We start from the raw sequence: 21,340 nt of genomic DNA on the forward strand, positions 1-21,340 counted from the left end.
TGGACTATCACTTGAAACATACAGTGACACAGATGACAGGGTATCCGGCAACAGGGAGAGAGTTGGCAGTCCTGTCGATGTCATCGTAGTGCAGCAGAGACACCACTATGGGCACCGAGGGGAAGGTGACATCCGCCATGCTGTTGGTCTCCTCGATGTAGATTATGGCTTTGCTCATCTGTGGATTGACAATCAAGGGCAATTAGGAGGATGTTCACGGAGATTGTAATTGGCAATCGTCAAATTACATGTTATTTGATGTTATTTTCACCTTTGTCTCTGCCACCATGTTTTCATCAGGCTTCAGGTGCACAGTGAACGCCTCCCTCATTTCTCTGACACTGTCGTATAAAATCTCCACATGCACATAGTGCTCTGTGTCACCCTCATTGAAAACAATTTCTGCAGAGAAGTGAGATTTCTGATCAATATTTCAAATAAAATCCTCTTCTGAGAAAAGTGATAGTGTTATTTACCCTCAGATATGGGATGGTAGTCCTCCCCAGAGGTGGCAGATCCGTCCTTGGTGTGAACTCGGACAACAGAGACCTTGGAGGTGTCTCCAACACGCAGCACTGGGATCTTCACCACCGACACCTGGCCGCTGGTTTTCGGTTCGTTCACACTGAATTTGGCCTCTCCAAATCTAATAATCGCCTCTGGGAAATTGTGACAAATAGTTTCAATCATGCTGTTAAACTGTAACTCTAACATTACAGCAAACCACAAAACACTGTAAAAGCCCCCTTGTGTGCAACTTTTAGTATTTGCCATTTATGGGGGGATGTCATAAAAGACACTATGGAGGATCTTTGGAAAAAGCAACGCACAGACCAAACAAAATATCAAATTTTTATTCTTTTTATTTCTTTTTGCAAACTAAATGTACACCATTGGGATCATTTTAAAAGCCCTGAACACCCAAAAAATATGTTTCAGTTAATCTGGCTGATTCCCATGGTTGTGTTAGTGTCTATAGGCTGATTAATTGACATCTTCCTGAGTCTCCTGTTAGCTTTTTTGCATCTGTAAGGACAGGACGAATGACAGCTTTGTCATTTTTATTGGTCGAAAAGATTTGTGACCTAAAAAATTCCCATCTGAGCTCCAGGCCCACCTTCAACCTGAGCAGATCTAATCAGCCGGGATAACAGAAATCAGCTGTGTGGGTGTGAGTAGGCTTTAAACTCATGTAAGGATTCTGCACATGGGGGCATTTAAACAGAACTATTGCAAGGGACAACTTATGACCGCAAAACAAAGCATTACTCACTGTCTGCATTGTCTTTTATCTTGATGAGCGTTTCATTCTGCCTTCCAATAGATGCTCCAAAAGGAGACTCACTCTTGGGGTTTCCCAACACAAGACGGAGCTCTTCTTCTTCCTCATGTTCTGTGTCATCAACTAGTACCAGTACACAAGGCTTTTCAATCTCTCCTGAGAAAAGGAAAAAAGATATTGGGGGACATGTCCTTGTAATTGAATTGGACAAGTAAAGACAACAAAACCCATGCAAAGGGACGTGTGCTAGGTTTTACTACAGAACCTGGTAAGAAGGTGATGGTAGAACCATCTGTGTTGGGCCTTTCATTGAAGTCCATCATGACCTGGGCTGTCCCCTGCCGACTGTAACAGCGTACTGTGGACTTGTAGCTGATATCTCCACTACGATATACAGTAGCTGAGATCTGCCCGGCGTTCTCATCGCCCACATACACAGCATCACGGAATTGCACCTTTGGCACTTAGAAGAACATAATTAAACCCAATATAATAATACAGTGTAAACATCTTGAATCATTAAGTGTACCCGTTTGAATGAATTTTGATTACAGCCAAGATTTTTTACTCACAGTCTGAAACGGAGTCATTGATGAGGATGGTAGTCTTGCTCGGCTCCCCGAGGATCCCATTCATGGGCATCCGGAGTACCAGTTCAAACTTCTCTGGCCCCTCCAGCACCGGCTGGCCCAGGTCATCCAGGATGGTCACACGAAACGTCTGCATGGTGACCCCCGGTGCAAAGTCCAGATTCCGACTGATCCCAACGTAATCCACACCAGCTGCTCCACAGCACAATATAGGTCAGGAATGTTTCAAAGAACATGGTGCTATTGGGATATAGTGGATTCAATACAAATGGACTACAGCACTTGATCTCATTTCGACAGCAGTTCTCATGTTACTTCATAATTCATTTGTGAATGTCAGACAGCGAGCAAGATGAAAGTCTAAACCATGTGTGCTGACAAATTGACGCGTTCTATCTATCTATCTCTTATGGTTGATAGCCATGAACATGAACATAAATGCTAAATTTATTGCGTGATTAAAGGAGAACCGCAAAAAAATTGGATATCTCCCCAAGCGCAAACAGGTTATTCATTTGCCATTCTCTGAAGAGTCTTTGGTATTGAGAGCTCACCCTTTGCCCGCAGGCTTTTCTCATGTACTTCTGACCCAGTTATGTGCATAAGAATGGGCTTGCACTTCCACTACTCTGCATATGATTAGATGATAGTTATTGCTACAGTTACCAGGGGGCAAGGGCAGAGATGCTAAGAATCTGTACAAGAGGGAGAAGACTGCCTGGGGGCTGAAGATAATAGAGCAAGGCTGGAGGAGATATAGCCACCGGTTGTATGTATCAGATGTCTAGAAGAAATAAGTCCAACAGAAAATGCCTTGACGTCTCTATCCCTAACCTTAAACAATGTTTACATTCCCCGGTTACACCACCTAACATTTCAAGCTTTAACATCACCTGTGGACTCTTGAGCTCAGGAAAACAAAAACTGACAGGGTGATGACTTAAGTCTATTGTTTCCTGTGGTTTACACTTCTCTAAGCGCTAACTAGCCAAAGCTGTCAGAGAAAGACGCCTCGCATGGACACGTACCCTCAGCCGAGACGGGATCTGTCTTTCTGGATCGCACTGTGACGGTTCCACCTTTGGAAAGATCGGTCCCCGTCCTCCATACCTGCACCTCCACGAAGCCATCACTCTCATCCACGTGGTGGTCAGTGTTGCCAAAGTAGAAGACGGGAGCTGGGTGGAACAACAAAGCAAGGAGTGAAGGATATGTGGGGGAAAAAAGCGCATGGGAGGATGTAATCCATCATCATCTTTTAGCTGGTTCACAATAACCGGTGAGATGACCTCTGATTACAGGAGAAATTGAGAGAAAATGTTTCCATCGCAAACACCAGAATGTTGACAACACTGTAATTGTAACACTTAAAGAACACTTTTTTCTACATTTCTACATCTGTATTGATTCATTGACTCTTAAAAGATGAAAATCAACCTGAAGGCAGAGCTTAGTTTCCTGGTTTGGTTCTGGGTGAGCGTATTGGTGGTCTGGGAGGCAGACAGGAGGCCTGACAGGAGGTCTGGGGGATGTAGAGCTCGGTGTGTGCCAGCCCAGGCCTGCCTGACTGCAATTAGTATTTCTATAAGCTGAGATTCCAATGCAAAATCACCCACTATTTTTCTATTTAACCCTTTCGGAGTCTATTTTCTCTCATGTCATGCTGCTCGTGAAACGCTTGCTTAAGGGACTTCTGTATACTCTGTAACTGCCATCACAAAGAGACAATTCAGTGACTTTAACCGCAGGGAGTCATAGTCCATGAGAGCCAGAATTAACTTGAGCAGCCAAAACCATTTCGAAAAGAGAAGTCGTTTTTAGTTACAAAATGGATACATTCTCATAATTGTCCAAATGCATCGTTATGATAACTAATGCAAAAAGCCACGGCTGAGCAGCTAAAACCTTGTGCTTTTGAAACAACTGTGACCAAATAATGAATAAATTAAGTGAATGACTATGGCAATGGGCAGAGTTGTGGTTTCCATGACAATGGAACTCTGCACCCACAAAATGATACTTAGCTGCCTCTTATTACACAGTGTGCGGCAAAAAGGAGGGTGGGGATGTGGAACTGAGCAATAACTGCTGGGAAGAAAAACAAATGCATACTGTTGTAACTGCGTGATGATAATGTTATCTAATGAAACCAAACTACAAGAGCAGGAAAAAATTAAGGGATTCAGTGTCAACAGCGCTGACAGGCACAATTAATGATCAAGAAAAAGGTCATTATTGCAAGTAATCTGAGTCTCAGATGATATTCTATATTTTGTTGCAGTCTGCCTCGTAACAGCTCTATATTAACAAGATAAGACGTGTTCTGAAAGGTCTTTTTAGGCAAAGCCTTTGTGGTTTTCAGAGGAGCCACCTCTGGGGTTCAAGTACTATCCCCCCTAAGAGCAAGCAAAAAACTTTTACGCTTTAATCTGTCCTGAGAGCACAGCCGGGACACTGAGTGCTGCATCAAGAGGCTTGCAGCTGCCAGAATTTCTCCCCACAGAGAAACCAAACAAAGATGGTTTTGGCTGCCTGCACAGAGGTTCCCCAACAGGAGTAATCAGATCTACTAGCCGGAGGACGGCAGCCAGGAACTCAGACCCTGTTGTACTAGTCCAATAATCAGATAAGGTTTGTGAAGTAGACAAATAGTGACCTTCAAAGAGCTACGGCCCATTAACTGAAAGGTAAACCCCTGGCTCCTGGGCACCATCAGCCCAGCTAGCAGCAGCCTCCCACACCACACAGTCCATCTAGGGTTACTTGAATGGAAATGGAGATGATCCAGATTTAGAGCTAGCTTTTTTGTACGTACGCAAGGTGTAATCACTCAATCAATCAAATTCTTCCGAAAAAAACAACTAATTTAACTGATTTATAAGATTAGATTTTGTGTAGTTAATACATGACTTGTTAGGACTGTCAGTGAGTAGCTTAATCACTCACTTTTTTGTCTTAGAAATTAAAAATACAAAACCAACAGGAAGTCAGAAATTAGAGCACCTTAGATATGTTATGTCGGACAATTTGTTGTGCAATATGCCTGAACAAGAAAGTCAAACTGGGGCGGCCCCTAGCTCACCCAGTAATAGCGTTTGACCCGTGTTGGCTAAGTCCTGCAGCGGCCCAGGTTCAACTCCGGCTTGCGGCCCTTTGCTGCGTGTCGTCCCACCATCTCTCTCCCTCTTTCATGTCCATCCACTGCCACTATGATAAAGGGAAAAGCCCCCCTATGCTGTTGCATATGTGTGAAAATAAAAGGCACAAGGAGACACAGGCATCCCGACGGGGACTGTTACACTCCCACTGACTGTTTGATTCTACTTGAACTTGCATGACATCCCCACAGCGCTAAGTGGCTTCTCTAATAGTGAGATTCAAGTGAGCCCTGGCAAATGCTCCTCTGCACTGTGTGCAAAAGCATAAAAAGTCTCCGTGTTAAATACAGAATAATCAACAATGTTAACCGTCGACAGCTGTGAGAATAGTTTACATTTTCAAAGGAGGATTGAGTGTCTTAAAGCTGTTGATTAAAGTCAGCAACTTTCTGCTTAAGTACTTTGGACATCTGTTTATATCAGAATGAATGGAAATCCAGGTGAGACATAATGACAGGGTTTGCAGGTTCCCCCTTATTTTATCCTCATCCAGGATATACTGCACACGCACGAAACCCGCCCATCTTTAAAACAGCTCCTAATCATACCTTCAGAACCAGAGGGAAATTTACAGGCAACTGACACAAGACCATAAATACACGAGTGAAGACCTGCAGTACAAGCATTCTCATGTCTTACAGTCCCAACCGCCAAGACATTATCACGGAAGCACAGTTGATATCAAACAGCAATTATCTTTGCAAGAAAAGACAAGTTTCTCCGAGCCCATGGTAGCCCAACGTGGAAACTGTAAAGGTGTGGACGTTTAAGTGCAGATGGTCTGCCGCTGGAAAAAACAGCAGGTATGCTGAGGATAGCAGCTGTCCGTGCATACTGTAGAATGCTTGGACAGCTTGCAAACTTTACAGTCTTAAGTGCCAAGATGCCAGAAGATTTACCTTTTAATGCGGAAAACAGGGCAGCATGACTCATGTCCCTCTTGTAAAAAGTGTCAAATTTAGCAATAAGCTTGCTAGAAACCCATTTTCAGTAGCAGCACCATAGTATATCTATATCATATATCTATTTTGCATTAGTTGGAGGTGTCAGTGTGTGTATGGTGTTGAGAAGAAGACAGAAACAAGAGTGTGAAAGGCTATTAGGCTATGTTTGGATATCTTAATTTGCAACATAATAATATATCCTTTTGCATACATAGTTTCCCACTAATCACCATAGTCCGTTTTATATTTTTATTGACCAAGTCAGCCAAGGTATTTTGATTCTGTTCACCAGTCCTGTTGTGTCCTTACTTGTTATCTTGAGTTCCTTGCTTCTGTTTCTCTTTTTTACTTGATTCCTCTCAGGTCTCAGGTTACTTTATTGGTACCCGTGGGTAAACTAGGTTTACAGTCTAAGAGGCCGGACATCCTTAAAACTTTGTAGAACACCACATAACATGCAACACACCAAACATTAAAACATCTAATAGAGACAGTAAAACATGGCTAAAATGAATAGAAAACTATATATGAACAAAGTGCGTTTTAGTGCAAGTAATTCTAATTCTACATTTCTGCAACTTGATCGAGTGAGGTTGTCGTTGCCTACGTGTGCATGACGTCAGTAAGTCGGGATCAAGTCGGACACAAATCTACCCAGCATGCAACGGGCGGAGATCACCGGTGAACGAATCTAATGATCCCTCCCGACCGTCACACCAGTGTACCCTGATAATTGTGTTTGTTGGAGGCACAGCTGTTGGGAACTGAACCTGCATCAATCTCTGTGACTGCGGGCAAATATTGTAACTTTATATTACCTATATATGCCTGACAACTTGTTTCTTTGTTTGCATTCTCAGTGTAGCACACACAAACACACTGTGTACCATGAGATGACTGTCATCTCCAAAAAGTCTAATATATAATTTATGCCAAGGTAACTTTATCCCTTAAATATCTGCTTATATTATAGTATTGATGGACATGTTATTAATCAATTACCAAAAGGGCTTTTGATTTAAAGGAATTTTACATCAATGTGATGAAGTACTTGTTTTTATTTTCGTATGTGGATTAGTTCAAAATTGACATTTTCAACTGATTATTTTAATTGTAAATGGCTTTCTTGACTGAACTTTCCACAAAATGCTGACAATGCGGTAAGCAGTGATTGAAGATCACTGATTTAATGACTGCAGTTCTAAGAATTAACATAAGGCATTTAGAATTGAACATGCATTTAAATTCAAAACAACTGAACAAAGAATTCAACTGACAAAGAATTCCACTACTCAATTATGGGGGCACATAAAGAAAAAATTAACTCAATTTAGTATTATTAAACGGTTAGTTTCTGAATAAATATGTAAAATGGGAAAAGTCTGAAGACCACCCAGTGGGATTTTCTCAGTTTGGTTACACTTACTTTCTGAGATCAGTTGCCAACTAAGTTCCATCAGAGGCAGAAATAACGATTCCTCTGCCATGTTAGAGCCTGGTGGTTTTCATTTCAAACTAAGGTAATTAAAATGACTCTCTCTCTCTGTCTCTCTCTATCTCTCTGCGGGTGAAGGTGTGCTAATTATTGAAAAGAATGGTTTGTTTGGACAGAATATTCCTTCTCTTCCATGGCACATTTTTTTTTTTTTTTTTACAAAACCTGATTATTACTGCAGCAAAGTTCAACTAATTAAGTTGTAATAGCTATAAACATTCTCAATATAGATTCCCATAACTTGTAACGATAACATCAGACATTTGGCAGACAAAACGGGCTGCGCCTCCTACTGCACTTGTGTGGTTTCTTGCACGTGCTCGTGCCTACGTAGGTGGCCACACAAGGTGTGTGTTTGCACCTCGCAGGGAGTAGGCAGTGCATCCATTGGTGCCCTGTGGCTTATTTCAACATATTGTGCTACTCTGGTTTGCTGGCTTGGAAAGGAGACATTTTGCTGACATGCTTTTTTGCTGATATCAGTTGTGTGTTAAGCTATTTGAGCCCACAGTGCGGTGTAGCTGCTGAAGGCCCTCCTGGGGAGCCCCAGCATAGACCTAAGGCAGGCAGGCCCAGGTGCTCGGCCAGCCACCGACTCCTTCCTCCCATGTACACCCACTACTGCTGAAAGAAGGATGACAAAGAAGGATGTGATGCCCCCATTCGCCTCCCTTTCCATATATAGTGGAGTTAGGAAAGGAACCTGGAGTATGTATGTACTTACAGTACATTCAATACCAAGCCAGGATAGCTACTGAATCTCCTGCTGCCATTCTACTCTTCCAGACAGGAGATTGGTCCCCCCCCCCCCCCCCCCCCCCCCCCCCCCCCCCCTTCATGTTATAATTATTCAGTGGATGCAGGCACCCTAAACACCTCATGCCGCTTTGTGTTTGTGTGTGAGTTCAGCCGGTCAAACTGACGTCAGGTCCTCTTGTCATTATAATAAAGAACCAAGCTGTCGGGCAATAGCTCGAGGCATTGTGTGTCTCAACGTCACTGAAAGTCTTGACAGCAGTGAGAATCCCAATTTGACAAAAACAACACCCAATGAATGTTTCCAAAAAAAGGGGGCTGTGGTCTGGCCTTGGCAGATCATGCTGTACGAGGCAGTGGGCACCCTTGTGACTTTGCTTCTTTCTGACAGCTGATCTGCATAAGAAGATGTTGATTTAGTCACTCAGCCGCCCTGACAAAGCCAGAGGCACAGGTAACATGATTGCAGATAAAGCAGGAATAACGTATGGACTGCTGACGTTGGTTGTCAGTCTAAGTCAAGTTAATCCCATAAGCCTTCTTGTCTCCTCTTTCTGTGTGATAATAATACTGACGAGATATCATGTAGGCAAATGCCTGTCAGGAAGTCTCCTTGGAAATCAACGTTTCTTAGTGTATTTTATAATGAATTGACTTTCCAAGCTCCAAAAATGTGATTACTCAGGCAAGTCATTGTTTGTAACAGTTACTCACTGGCTGACTCTACGGACCAGAGGCAATCATAAAAAAAAGAGTTTGCCTTCCAACACTATAAAAAAGCAGCAATGCATGAACCTGAACATGCTATGTATAAGTAACAGAAAACCGTGCCCCACTAAAGGAGTAGTTTCTCAAACCATTAACCCTTTAACCTTGTTTTTCCGAGACTTCTTCTAAAGCAATCTGATTGTAGTATGGTTGATCGTATCTAGTACTTCCTAATATGTATATGCTTTATTTGTCAGCCTCCCTGTTTCTCAAACAACCGGGACCTTTATCCTAACTTTAAATAACAAGCAACCGTATGTGACAGAGTCAGACGGTCATAGTAAAACAGTTCTTCTCCGAACAATGAGCTCTCTGGCAGTTGTAAAGACATGCTTGACTTGACATGCATGACACCGTTAGAGTTAGAGACATCCATAATTGGACATGTAATAACTGCGGCGGTAAGAGACTAAATGCCGGAAGGACCGACTGTTGTACATCCTATTAAAAACCCAGTGTCTCAGCGGCTGCCTTGGCAGTGTAGAGTCAATACTGAGGAGGAGCGGAGGTCAGAGGGCCCTGTACTCACTCTCGGGTTACACCGGGCGAACACTGCTACAGACAGAAAAAACATTCCAGCCACGTAACCTCAGTCCTCCTCAAGCCGGTGAAATTCACTTGAAGTGTGTTTGCTTCGAATCTCACGGGAATATAAGAGGAGAATTACCTGTTACAGGGGCTAGAAACTGCTGCTGCAGTAGCCTCGAAGACATCCTCAGCACAGGTTCATGGACACATGAGTCAAATCCTTATGGCTATGATATGATCAGATGTCTGAATACATTTCTTAGGGGGGGAATGCAGCACTGAATATGTCTGCCTTGCTCAAGCAATGGAGGTTCTCAATAATGAATGTGATTGTTTCACCAGTTGCCAACAGCAGGACCACACACAACCTTTGTTACAGAATGGACGTAGGTCATTAGCTAACTGGATCATCTCTATACTGGGCTCAAACACGGATATTATTTTACACATTTTTTCCCCTGCCGGAAGACTTTAATTCTGAGTAATTGAAGCAGTTGGAGAAGCTAACTTCCTTCAATTACATTACTCATTTCCCAAATGGTCATGATATTCTAACTGAATGCTGAATTCAATATTGCATCTTCCCTCCAATAATGTAGCTTGAAATGGTTTTGATTAAAGAAAAAAAAGCAATCATGGCTTTTTATTTTTTTTTAGCTCTAGTGTTGCCCGGCTGCGATCACAGACTGCAGTGCTTCGGGAGATCGTCAAAGCGATAGGGAACTAAGGAATGGCCGTCAGGTGTTGGGGAACAAAGAGGCGTCAAGAAGATATGGGAGACTATCAGCCCTCCAGTCTGAGCCTGCAGATACGAGATAAAGGCTTCGCCTCCAGGAAGGGGGCTCGCGCACTCAAATAGCTTGCTCTCCGAGGCATTGTCAGACAAGCACAAACGCACATGGAGGAAAGGAAATACGAGGAAACACACATTTCACATGCATACACATATTTGCCATCGGTCTGCCTACCTGCCCAAACTCTTTGAGTTTCTCTAAAAAATATTTGGCACTTTCCAAACTTTTTCAAAACTAATCTTCAGGCATTTGAGCTACCAGTCATAACATACACACACATACGGTAACACCTCACACTAAATCTGAAAAAAGACATTCACGCTGCCTTTTCTTGAGGCTTTAATCAGAATGGAAAAACCTCACGTCTCTAAATGCCACAAAGTGATTCCTGCACAGACTAGTTGACACCATATTGTAATCCATTTTATACTTATGATCAGTGAAATGTCATCTTACCGTCTTCCATGTCAGGAATGATTGTGATTCTAGCTGCAGGGAACTCTGAGCCCAGACGGCCCCCCATGGGCATGCTGAGGGTGACATTGAAGCTTTCCTCGTCTTCATACAGGGAGTCGTCAATGATCACAACCCGGCAGGATTTCTCCACCTCTCCCTTGTCAAAGCGCAGGATGCTGCGGTGGTCCTCAGGCCTGGAGATGTAATCAGAGTAGGACAGCACCGTGGTGGGGACCGTGCCTGTGGCCGAAACTGAGTGGGCAGAAAACACGATAAGGGAAAGCAAAGTTAATGATCCAGACTCTGTCATATAACAGTGTGTTTTTATATGAAAACTCAATACATGAATATGGTTTTCTTTCCCCCGAAAAATTATTTTCATGAACAACGTGCGTCGGTGTGTCCGGTTGTCTTTTAAATACCTCGACAACCTTTATCTGATCTACTTCACACCTAGCGGGTACCCAAAGAACTTGGTGTTTGGAATTTGGAGCAGTTTGGACAGTGTTGATATGAAAAAAACTAAATTACTTTGTATAACACTAATAACGTGGGCTATGCTAATTAAAACCATGCTTTTAATGTTACTTTATAAGATCCTATGTCCACAACTCCAAGGCATAGTTCTTGTGTTACCTTGCTGAGTGTAGCAGACGACCATGAGCTCCTGACTGGCATCTCCTCTCCTGTGCACCGGGACAAGCAGCTCCCCAATGTCCTCTTCTATGTTATATGCAGCTGAGGGTATGAACACTGTTGACTCTGTATATGAGACAAATCAACCACATTAGATCATTACTTTGACATATGCTTTAATATTATTGGAGTAAATTACCTTCATATAATCTTATCTGGCTTTTGGTACGAGGAAATCGTTTGTGTATTATCGGTGTTTTGGCATATTGAATGTGATAAATTGAATGTCAAGGGAATTTAACTGAATGATCAGAGTTGAGGAAAAAGCATTAAAGCATATGTGACAGTATTTGCAATAATATCCTTTAATACACATGCTTGCGGGCGTTGCAGCTTACACACTGGGACCAATGACAAGCTCTCATTACAGCTCATCTGATGGTGCTTCCATCACGTTTAATCAAACCCCATCTACTGTTTATTCATCAGCAGCACATATTCCAACCCAGTCGGCTTACAGCGATACACAGAAAAACACAGAGAGACGTAGATGATGTTATCTGTCATTTTATGCGGTTTAGGAAAAGAGTATGGATTCCCTGTGTACAAATCAGCGTCTCACACACTTTAATATAGGAAGTCTAGTTGCCAACATGAATTGGCTAGAATTAAAAGGTGTGTTAATTCGGTTTTCAAGCAGAGACATGTTAAACAATTAGTTTTTTCACTCAACAGTTTTACTGGCAGCTCTCCATCTCTTTGTCTCCTTCCTTTTCTGAGCTGCATATGACAACCCGAAAGGTAATGAGCTTTCAACATTTTCAGCCCTGAAATCCACCGAGCTCAGATGGAGGCTTTGTCTGCCTCTCAGTGAGCATCATAGTCACCCACATTCAGACAGTGTTGACCTGTCCTTTTCTCCCCTGAGGACCAGGAGGATGTAGCCACTCTTCACTTCTTGATTCAAATGCTAAGCTCATTTCAGTCTGAGCCACTTTAGCCTGTCTGGTGTGAAATCATTTATTTTTCACAGTTTCATGGTGGCAGCCCCTAGGCTATTCTATTATTCCGCTCTCAGTGAAAACAATAAAAAGAAATACATTTTTGTATGAGCCTTCAGAGTTCATTTGACCTTGCGAGGCCGAAATCTTTCAAACTTGTGAAACCGTAAACAGTATAATATATGATAATGGACATATGGCTTCAGGAAGACTGTCAAATACAAATTCACATCTCGCAGAACGCTACCTGCCAGTTTTGTTGATTGCCCTCCAGAGACTGGCGATTTGGGCAACAATGTTCCAACTAAACTTGATTATAAGCATACATTGTTGACAGCAAATCCTTTCCTTTCACCCAATGAAGCCCTATGGGATAAGGAAGAGCATTATCCATATTTATACTTCTCTAAAGTAACTCGGCTCTATCACAGTCAAGCTGTTTCCGCCGCTCATCTGTTCTTGCGGAGCTCATTTCAGATGCAAGAGCGGTCAGCTTGGTTATCTCCATATATCCTTTTCACCTTGTTTATCTACACTTGTGGAAAGAAAAATACTGCCCATAAACATGGCTTGCTTTTTACTCATTATGGAGCTGTTTCCATTATTAAGGTTGGGTTCAGGATGTTGTTAGTTCTCTCAGCATTCAGTCTTCATGTAAATGTATTTTGTATTTAAAATATGCCCTCAGAAGCTAGACAGAAGCATTAACCAGAACATGATTACTGATGAGATGATGATGCTGAGATGAGATGATTCACCTTTAGGTACACAGAAAAAAGTGCACTTTGCAGAAACACATTTAAAATTCAGTGCATTCCATAAGATATGCAGGCCATTACTTAAGATGTAGCCTATTTTAATGACTTTGTATTGGTTTATACTTTCCCTAAAGTGCATTTCTCTGTCTTTGGAGATTTGTCATGTTCCAATGTACCGAGAAAGCACACCCATGTGTTATAGGCCAACTAGTAAATCATGGGTGTGCCGGCCATTGAGGCTGCGGCCCCCTACTCAAAATATAACTGACATCTTCATCCCTTTCTACTATGGATTTCTTTCTGGAATTCTTTCTGTATGATGGCTGAACATGTGTGTAAAATAATGTCACAATGATTTAAGACACCAAACATCAAACAATAAACAAAATTTCACATAGCTGGAAAATGTTCTGTTGTCAAATTCTATTGTATTTTGACCCCGAGTGTGTTGCATTATAGGCACTAAAAAACCCAAAATGCAAAAAGCAAGGTACTTTGCCAATATTTGTTGTTTTTAAGAAGGAACTTAATTAATCTCACTAAAACTAAACACAATCAACATTCTAAGCAAGATAAATGAATGTAAACCTGTCATTACTGACCATCGTCGGGGTCTAGGATCTCCACAGTGGCCAACTGTGGGAATTCCAGGGCTGCCATCACCGGTTCAGAAAGAACAATCTGGAAGGTCTCGGACACTTCATACTCGCTATCTGACAAGATCCGGACCTTCCAGGTGGCCTTGGTCTGGCCCGGGTTGAACTGCACCTGCTTCTGTGATTTCCCCTGGAAATCTTTGTCCTTTTCTGCAGTGCCATCCTTTGTGCCTATACCTTAGAAAGGACATGAAGAAAAAAGTAGTTATAATAAAAATTCGGTAACTTCTGCTGAACCTGTGAAAATACCAAACATCAGGCATATCAGAGAATGTATCACCTTGGTCAGGTTTTAGTATAACCATTAATATACATTTTCAGAAATGCTCATGAAATGGCGTATTTATGTCACCCCAATTCGTATGCCATTATTGGCATGTTATCAAGATTCATACACGCTTTTTCTGCATGTTATACTGCAATGTATCCTCTTATACTCTTTTGTTTACAACTGCCGTATACAGCGTAGACGTAGCTGAACATGTGTACAGATAACACGCCACCTGACTTAAGAAAGTGGGTGCGTCTGTTTAACCCTTGTGTTGTCTTCCCGTCAAAATTGCAAACCAACACTTTTGTTGACGCTTTAAATCAATGTTTTTAACTTTTTCTTCTGTTTTTGTTCCTTTTTTCAACACTTTTGATGCTTTTTTTCAATGTTTGTCAGTTCTTTGACGTTTAACACTACATAACACTAACTTATTGACTTTAGTTTTACAGTTATTTTTTGAATTAACGGTCAATGAACCTCATTTATAGGAAATTATACTTAATGTTTGAGTTAGAAAAGCAGAATTAGGAATTATTTAGACTAAAATTAAAGGAATGTATGTTGATGGATAATCACATACTGGAATATGTCTACTTTTACTCAATACTATTTCAAAAGCACTTCAATTTGTTATTCAAATACTATAAAATTGAATAGGACGCGCCAAAATGAAAATATAGATTTGTACTTGCCAAAAAGTGTTGGAATCAATCATGTAATTATGGGTTATTATAATTGGTTAGTTAAAAAGATTGACAAAAAATGAATATAGAAAAACGGGTCAATTTGACCCAAGGAGAACATGAGGGTTAAGTAAAGTCATGATTTCATGTTGTTAATTTTTCACATATAAAGCACCTTTCTTGAAACTATGTGCACTCTGTGAATCTTGACGTGTGACTATGAAGGGTCATTGTTAAACAGACATCAATTAAAATTAAAAAGATGCAATCAAACTCCTGTTTTTCATCGCCTCTAGAACCAGGAAAAAGTCACATCCCAGTTGGTCTAACACTAGGACAATATCTGCCCATCTTCTGGCTGCACTTTCCAACCCCCAGTGTTTCAAATGGCCATGGTTGGAATAAAGCCAATTAACCCTTATGTCCGCCTAGTTATGTTGCAACTGTGGATTGGAGGCTGGCATGCGTTGCCTGACCTTCGGCATGCGAGCTGTTTGATGGGGCTACAGTCTCTATAGCTGTGACAATGGCAGGCTTCCTGTCGAGCAGGAGCATTGGAGCCTGTGAAATGTCACAGAGCCTCTTCATTGTCTTTCCTAACTGGACACACAACAAGCAGCAGAGGTCTGGCAGTCAACAGAAAGGACACGGCTGCATACCCCAAGGCAATGCTTTAGGCTTCCATAAACGTAGGACATACTAAATAAATGAAGCACGAGTAGGAGCACCATAACAAGAAGAAAAAACCCAGGAAGGAAGAAAGAGAAGATGAAAAACTGAATTATCGTCAGATCATAAGATCTTCAAAAGACCACAGACTGAGAAATGCAGGAGTTTGGGCTTTTAGGAAAATTACCATTCTTCTCTTTGAATATAAAAAAGGTGGGCTTTGATATGCAAGTACAGACAGAAGGAGAAGGCCCCTGCACATATGTGCTGAGATGAAATGGCCAAGCTCAATGGAGCTTGAAAAATCAGCAGTCTTCAAAGACTAGATAGGAGAGGAAAGGTATGATTTGCTCTTAACTTCGTGAGCAATGCCTGGATTGGATGGCCCAGATCACTCACTCACTGGGAGGCTTCGCGGCAGGTGGGCTCGCTGTAGGCTCCAAACTGGTGACACCTGCACTGTGCGCATTGACCAGTGAACCACCAGTGGGCTCCTCTGATCAGTGTTCACTCAGGCAGGGCTGGGCAAGAGGAGATATCTCCAGTCCTCATGAGAAGGTACTGGCCTAGGATCAGTCACTATCGCATCCCACCGCTGAGGCATATGGGTGTCAGACTTCTCAGGTGGCCTGTTTATGCTGCTTCAATAAAATAGTCTGCTACTTTTCCTCTCCTGTCTTTAAAGCAGCAGAAAAAACGAGGGAAAATCCAAATAACTACTGTGAGAAAGTAATGAACGCTGCTGTTTTGTTTTACCGTCGGTGAGACGCTTAAATCTACTGGCAGTCCGGCTCACGTGGGTGCTCAGTATTTTTCATGGGTGCTTAGTATTTTCCGTGAGTGCTCCGGGGCTCGAGCACCAGCTGAGCACCCACGTGTGCCAGACTGCCAGTAGACCACATTCATTTAAGATTAAACCTTGCAGTTAGTGCTAAGTGGAGCGTCTGTCATAGTGTGATTGATTACGTCGCTGTCAGTCCCCTGCTCCATTGATTCTTAATTTCCTACAAAGCGGATCGGGTTACGTGTCAGATAAACTTTTCATCTCCAATCCTATCTGTATTTGTGAGAAGTGGCGCTGTCCTGAGTCCTGAGTAAAGCCTACTTTACAGCTTTATTACTGAGTTAATAGGCATACGTGTTTGTGTCGGACGCTGTCCATTTCCTAAGGTTCCGAAATGCAAATGAAGACTTTTTTTTGTAAAGGGTGTGGGCCCGTAAGCTCCCACGGTGGAAAACCTAAATCGGCGCCCCTGGTAACAGTATATCTGTTTTTAGTTGTGTACCTGCAGGGGGAATGCTACAGAGATGTTTTGAAGCATGTATGAAAAAAATAATCTGTCCAGATTCATTCCTTTGTAGGTAACATGTTTCTCACTGAAACCAAAAGGAATTATTAAAGATTCAAACATACTCATATGTCACTGAGTACTCATACTCATGTTACGTCCCAAACAAGTGACATACCATGTGTACAACAACGTTTTTTGCAGGTAAAATACAAGAAAAAATAAATTGAATAACACACCAAAAACTTTTTTCAGTTCAATCTTTAAATTAGGTCTGCAAACGTCTTTCTTGGCAAGAAATTGGAAAAACTATATTTCCAAAAGCCATTTAATAAGACTGACAGAAGGGGGGAAAAAAGAGAGTGGTGTATAGTCGAAGAATCAACGTTTGAACATGTACTCACTTAGTGTAATGAGAAATGGACAACCTATAAGCTTTCACCGATTGTGCATTTAAAAAGAGAAGGTTTATTGCTATTGGTATCCTTTGAGGGCGCTGTAAAACCAATTTAAATTGCAGCTTCTTTTGTGTGCTTTCCATCACCGGCATGGAGAGGTACATCCCCCTCCCTCATCCATTATCATTCTCCTTCATGCTGCCTCAATCATAAGAAAACGGCCCTCTGAACAGCTATGGTTTGGACTTAAAAGCACACAACACTAATGTTGGATGTTATGAAAATGCAAGGCATATTTTCTCTGGGCACTCAACACAAAGTGCATCCAAGGTTCAATGTACCGCTACTTTAATTTATAATGCGGCCATTAATAAAACAGCAGCGATGCTGCAGCAAATCAAAACAAAGGACAATTATGTGATTGCTTCTTCATCAAGCTCCTTATACAAGATATACTATTTAGTTATTAATTTGCAGAAAGATCACTGTGGGGTTATTTTTTCAGTTTCTTCTGTTCTTGTACGAACAAAAACAACACATTGAGGGTTTTCTTGTTATTGCAGTTACTTACTTCTCACTGTGGATTATTATTGACTCTATCTGCCGGCATATCTGTAGAGTACGTGATGATCTGCCTTGAGATGTTTATTTTTATTTTAAGTGGCAGAGATTGTACATATACCTATACTGTGCAGTGTGAGGCACAATGAAGGTCAGACACATTTGCATATTGCATATCCCGTTAGTTAGTCTGGCGCCCTGGGGCATAAAGATATAAAGTCGACGGTAGAGCCAACGTTTCCGTGGGTTTTGGCCTTTAACATCAGCTCATTACAATCACACCTCATATTTATGTACAGGATAAATGGCGGCACTAAGAAAGGCCAATGGTGCCACTCATAAATGCTTACAGCAGCTTGTATTTTTAAACAGTCTTAACAGATATTGTCTGTTTAGTTCCGGCCAGTAAAAGTCCAAGAACTAACATTTGGAATGGTGTTTTTAATGGCCAACAACTTTGGGTGACCTCTCTTCTGTGCGCATGCGGTCCTTGAGGGATTGTTCTGTGCTATTGTGTGATTGGAACGTAAATATTGACCAGAGGAGACAGGCAAAAGGTCTAGACTTGTGTAGTCTGGCCCTCCTCCATATGGCGCCGAAGGAGGGTCTGGGCTACTCCACATAGTATTCGGGGGTTGGGAGGAAAACGTGCTTTATTGTAGTTTATTGGCATTTCTAAAACCAATCTTAAACCAATCAGAATCATCATATTGAATTTATACTCTTTGCTGCTCCCCTATGGGGAAATTACAATTTTCACACTGTTGTAATTACACACTACACACAGGCCTGATCTAAACACACATGCTCAGGTCCTTTACATGCACTAATGGAGAGATGTCAAAGTGGGGGGGGCATGCGAATGCTGAACAGGTGCTCCGAGCGGTTGAGGGGGGTTCGGTGCTTTGCTCAAGAGCACCTTGACAGTGCCCAGGAGGTGAACTGGCACCTCTCCAGCTACCAGTCTACAATCCGTACTTTAGTCCGTATGGGGACTTGAACCAGCGACCCCCCGCTTCCCAGTTAACCACAGTACTAAAGAGATTTCCAGAAGCAGAAAAAACGGAAAATACACAACAACAAATAAACGTCGACATTTTCTGTGGCACCGGAGCAGTCCCAGAAGTGAAACGTCGAGGATATAGACCACGACCATATAGGCCTCCTGTACACTGCCTGCGTGGCGTGCACGTGTTGTTTCTGTTGCGTGTCAGTTGCGTGATGGCTGGATGGCGTTTTCTTTGTCTTCGCATACCAGAAACGTGTCCGACTGCTGCTAGCCTTGTCTGTACCCATGTATGTTTCCCATTGATTAAATGACATACAGGGAGAGAGTTGTGGACATTTACTGCACTCAAGCAGTAGTATACTTCATGATAAACATAAAGATATACAGTATACTGATTTGATAACAGCAAAGACAACGTCTGCAGTATTGAAATATTTTGTGCTGTGTTGACAGGTGCAGTATTGGAAAATTGATTTATGTCGGCATTTATGTCATAACCTAGATTCTTTCAAACATCATAATCTCATTCTGATAAATGTATTTGTGTCAGAATGCCTTAACATCTTAACATCTTTTCTTATTCTATTTTGCCTGTGAATGCTTCCAACATGCTTGAGACATGTGTGTAACGGAGGCGGTGTGCAAGCTATAACCTGTTAACATGGGAGCCGAAATAAAAACGGACACGCCACGCAGGCAGGGTGCAGGAGCCCTGAGACTTGTCCTAAAATATATAAAAGGGTGCAAGGCTGTGCACTGTGTGGGCGGTGGGAGCTTGTCTAAAAGTAAAACTGATAGTAGGTGTTCAAACAATAACAAAGACAAAACACAAACAGCTTGAAGGGAATCAATATCTTCTGTCAAGGAGTGTCTGTTTTTCATTTTGAGTTTGAGTGTTAGCTATCAGGCTACCTGTCAACACGTTCACTCAAAGTTGGTGTAAATAAGTCGCTGAGCAAAGCATTAAGTGACAATATGGTGTGGAGGAATATGTCCAGTATGTCACTGAAACACAAAAATGTATGTATATATTATATAAGAAATCTGGTCTTAGTATCCATGTAATATGTTTTATATTTCAAATTACATTTATTTGTTTTGTCATTGTTATATTTGTTGTTGGTGTAGATCTAGACTCAGATCAAGATAAAGATCCACATTTAACTTAAGATAAAATACAAATGAATGAATGAAGAGTCCGCCAATGATAATTTTCTGTACATTTTCCGTAGCTAAAGAAAATAAATACTATTCATAATGTAAACACATCTTCAGCTCAAGCAATTCTGCTGATTTTCATTCTGGATCACCGCTGGAAGCTGTCAAAAACTCTGCAGATTGGGTCTGGCAATGATATTACATGTCACCCTCGATGGAATTATTACTACAAGTGACTTGATTAAATGAATGACGGTGGATGCTTACTAATGAAGGAGGTCTCCCCAAGGTAGCCTCGCCGTTTCAGCACCACCTCCAGGAACTTGACCTCCTCGTCCACCACGTAGTGTTGCTTCTCCAAGGAGATCCAAGCCCAGTTCAGACGGAACTGCTGGTTCTTTAGTTTGTTGCCTCCTGCAAACAAAAACAGTTGATAAAGTTAAAGAAACTTGAAATGGCTCCTTAGAAATTAGCGAGGAAAATTCAAATAGCCTCACTGAAAATCAATAATCCAAAACATGTATTGAAAATGACAATGGTTATTTGTTTCTGGGGTGGCACAGGAATTTTCAACACCCTTTGGAATAATTTCTTGTTAACCTTTAGGACTTTATGACTCAGAGCCAGCACTCAGTGGGAGGTATGAGGGGTGTGCAGCCCTTAAGCAAACTGTATAGAGTTTGTACAGTCTAATTACGTCATTCCTAATTAGGACAAAAGGGTACTGTTTTCTGTCCGAACTGGGTCATTTTATCCTCGCCCTTTTGAAGTTGGATTGAAAGGTCGAGTCTACAGTCCTGGAGGGCATTGCTGCTACCGTTTGACCATAAAGTCTCAAAGCAGAGCCACATAACAGGGGCATCAAACACATATGTTGCAGAGATGTACTCAAGCTGACTCCTACAGAAATCACAGCCCACTTTAATTTACATTTCTAGAGCGCTGAGTGGCAGTCCACATAATTATCCACTAATTCTCCGAAATCTGCATGCATCCACCGGACTGCACAGTGAGAGCTGCTGCCTGCTGCTACACATGACTGAGCCACTAAGCATCTGGCAGTTCTGAAAGTGGCGGGATAAAAGTGAGAGTGCCGGGAGGGTGCAGGCCCATTGTTCCGAGGTTTCAGAGTGTCGCTGTTGTTATCCCGCCCCACCCTTGTGGTTATGCTCAGTAAATCGGTTAGGTCCAGCTGACCGCTCCGCTGTGTCCATTTCCTTCCTCGATGGGCACAGTGCGACCCATACACATTCACCCTGGGTGTTTTATTATGTGTGAGGGTGCATCAATTTACGTGTGTGTGTGTGTGTGTGTGTGTGTGTGTGTGTGTGTGCATGTAAAATGTCCTCTGGACTATTTCCTTTGGTCTAATAGTGTACATATTTCCTTGAAGAGTAAAATTGTGACTCAATATCCCGACATCAGCCTTAACTGGGACAAAGTCAGCGGGACACACAAAAAAAAGGGGGCACACAAATCC

General features: G+C 42.0%; 1 protein-coding gene and 1 long non-coding RNA gene across 2 annotated transcripts in view; one reads left to right on the forward strand and one right to left on the reverse strand.

The window, feature by feature from the left end:
• frem2b (FRAS1 related extracellular matrix 2b) overlaps nt 1-21,340 on the reverse strand; it is a 61,682-nt gene that overhangs the window by 11,165 nt on the left and 29,177 nt on the right. The window contains exons 3-13 of the mRNA XM_034866153.1: nt 20,128-20,274; nt 13,769-13,999; nt 11,408-11,533; nt 10,772-11,023; nt 2,901-3,050; nt 1,855-2,064; nt 1,548-1,745; nt 1,274-1,438; nt 477-659; nt 272-402; nt 23-178 (exon numbers count right to left, since the gene is read on the reverse strand). Coding sequence (XP_034722044.1) covers nt 23-178; nt 272-402; nt 477-659; nt 1,274-1,438; nt 1,548-1,745; nt 1,855-2,064; nt 2,901-3,050; nt 10,772-11,023; nt 11,408-11,533; nt 13,769-13,999; nt 20,128-20,274 — 1,949 coding nt within the window. The remainder of the gene's footprint in view (nt 1-22; nt 179-271; nt 403-476; nt 660-1,273; nt 1,439-1,547; nt 1,746-1,854; nt 2,065-2,900; nt 3,051-10,771; nt 11,024-11,407; nt 11,534-13,768; nt 14,000-20,127; nt 20,275-21,340) is intronic.
• Nucleotides 1-21,340, forward strand: part of LOC117941632 — a 29,077-nt gene that overhangs the window by 7,450 nt on the left and 287 nt on the right. The window contains exon 3 of the long non-coding RNA XR_004655937.1: nt 10,179-10,183. This is a non-coding gene — a long non-coding RNA (uncharacterized LOC117941632). The remainder of the gene's footprint in view (nt 1-10,178; nt 10,184-21,340) is intronic.

This window comes from Etheostoma cragini, chromosome 3, assembly GCF_013103735.1.
Source record: "Etheostoma cragini isolate CJK2018 chromosome 3, CSU_Ecrag_1.0, whole genome shotgun sequence".
In the NCBI taxonomy this organism is placed as follows: Eukaryota; Metazoa; Chordata; class Actinopteri; order Perciformes; family Percidae; genus Etheostoma; species Etheostoma cragini.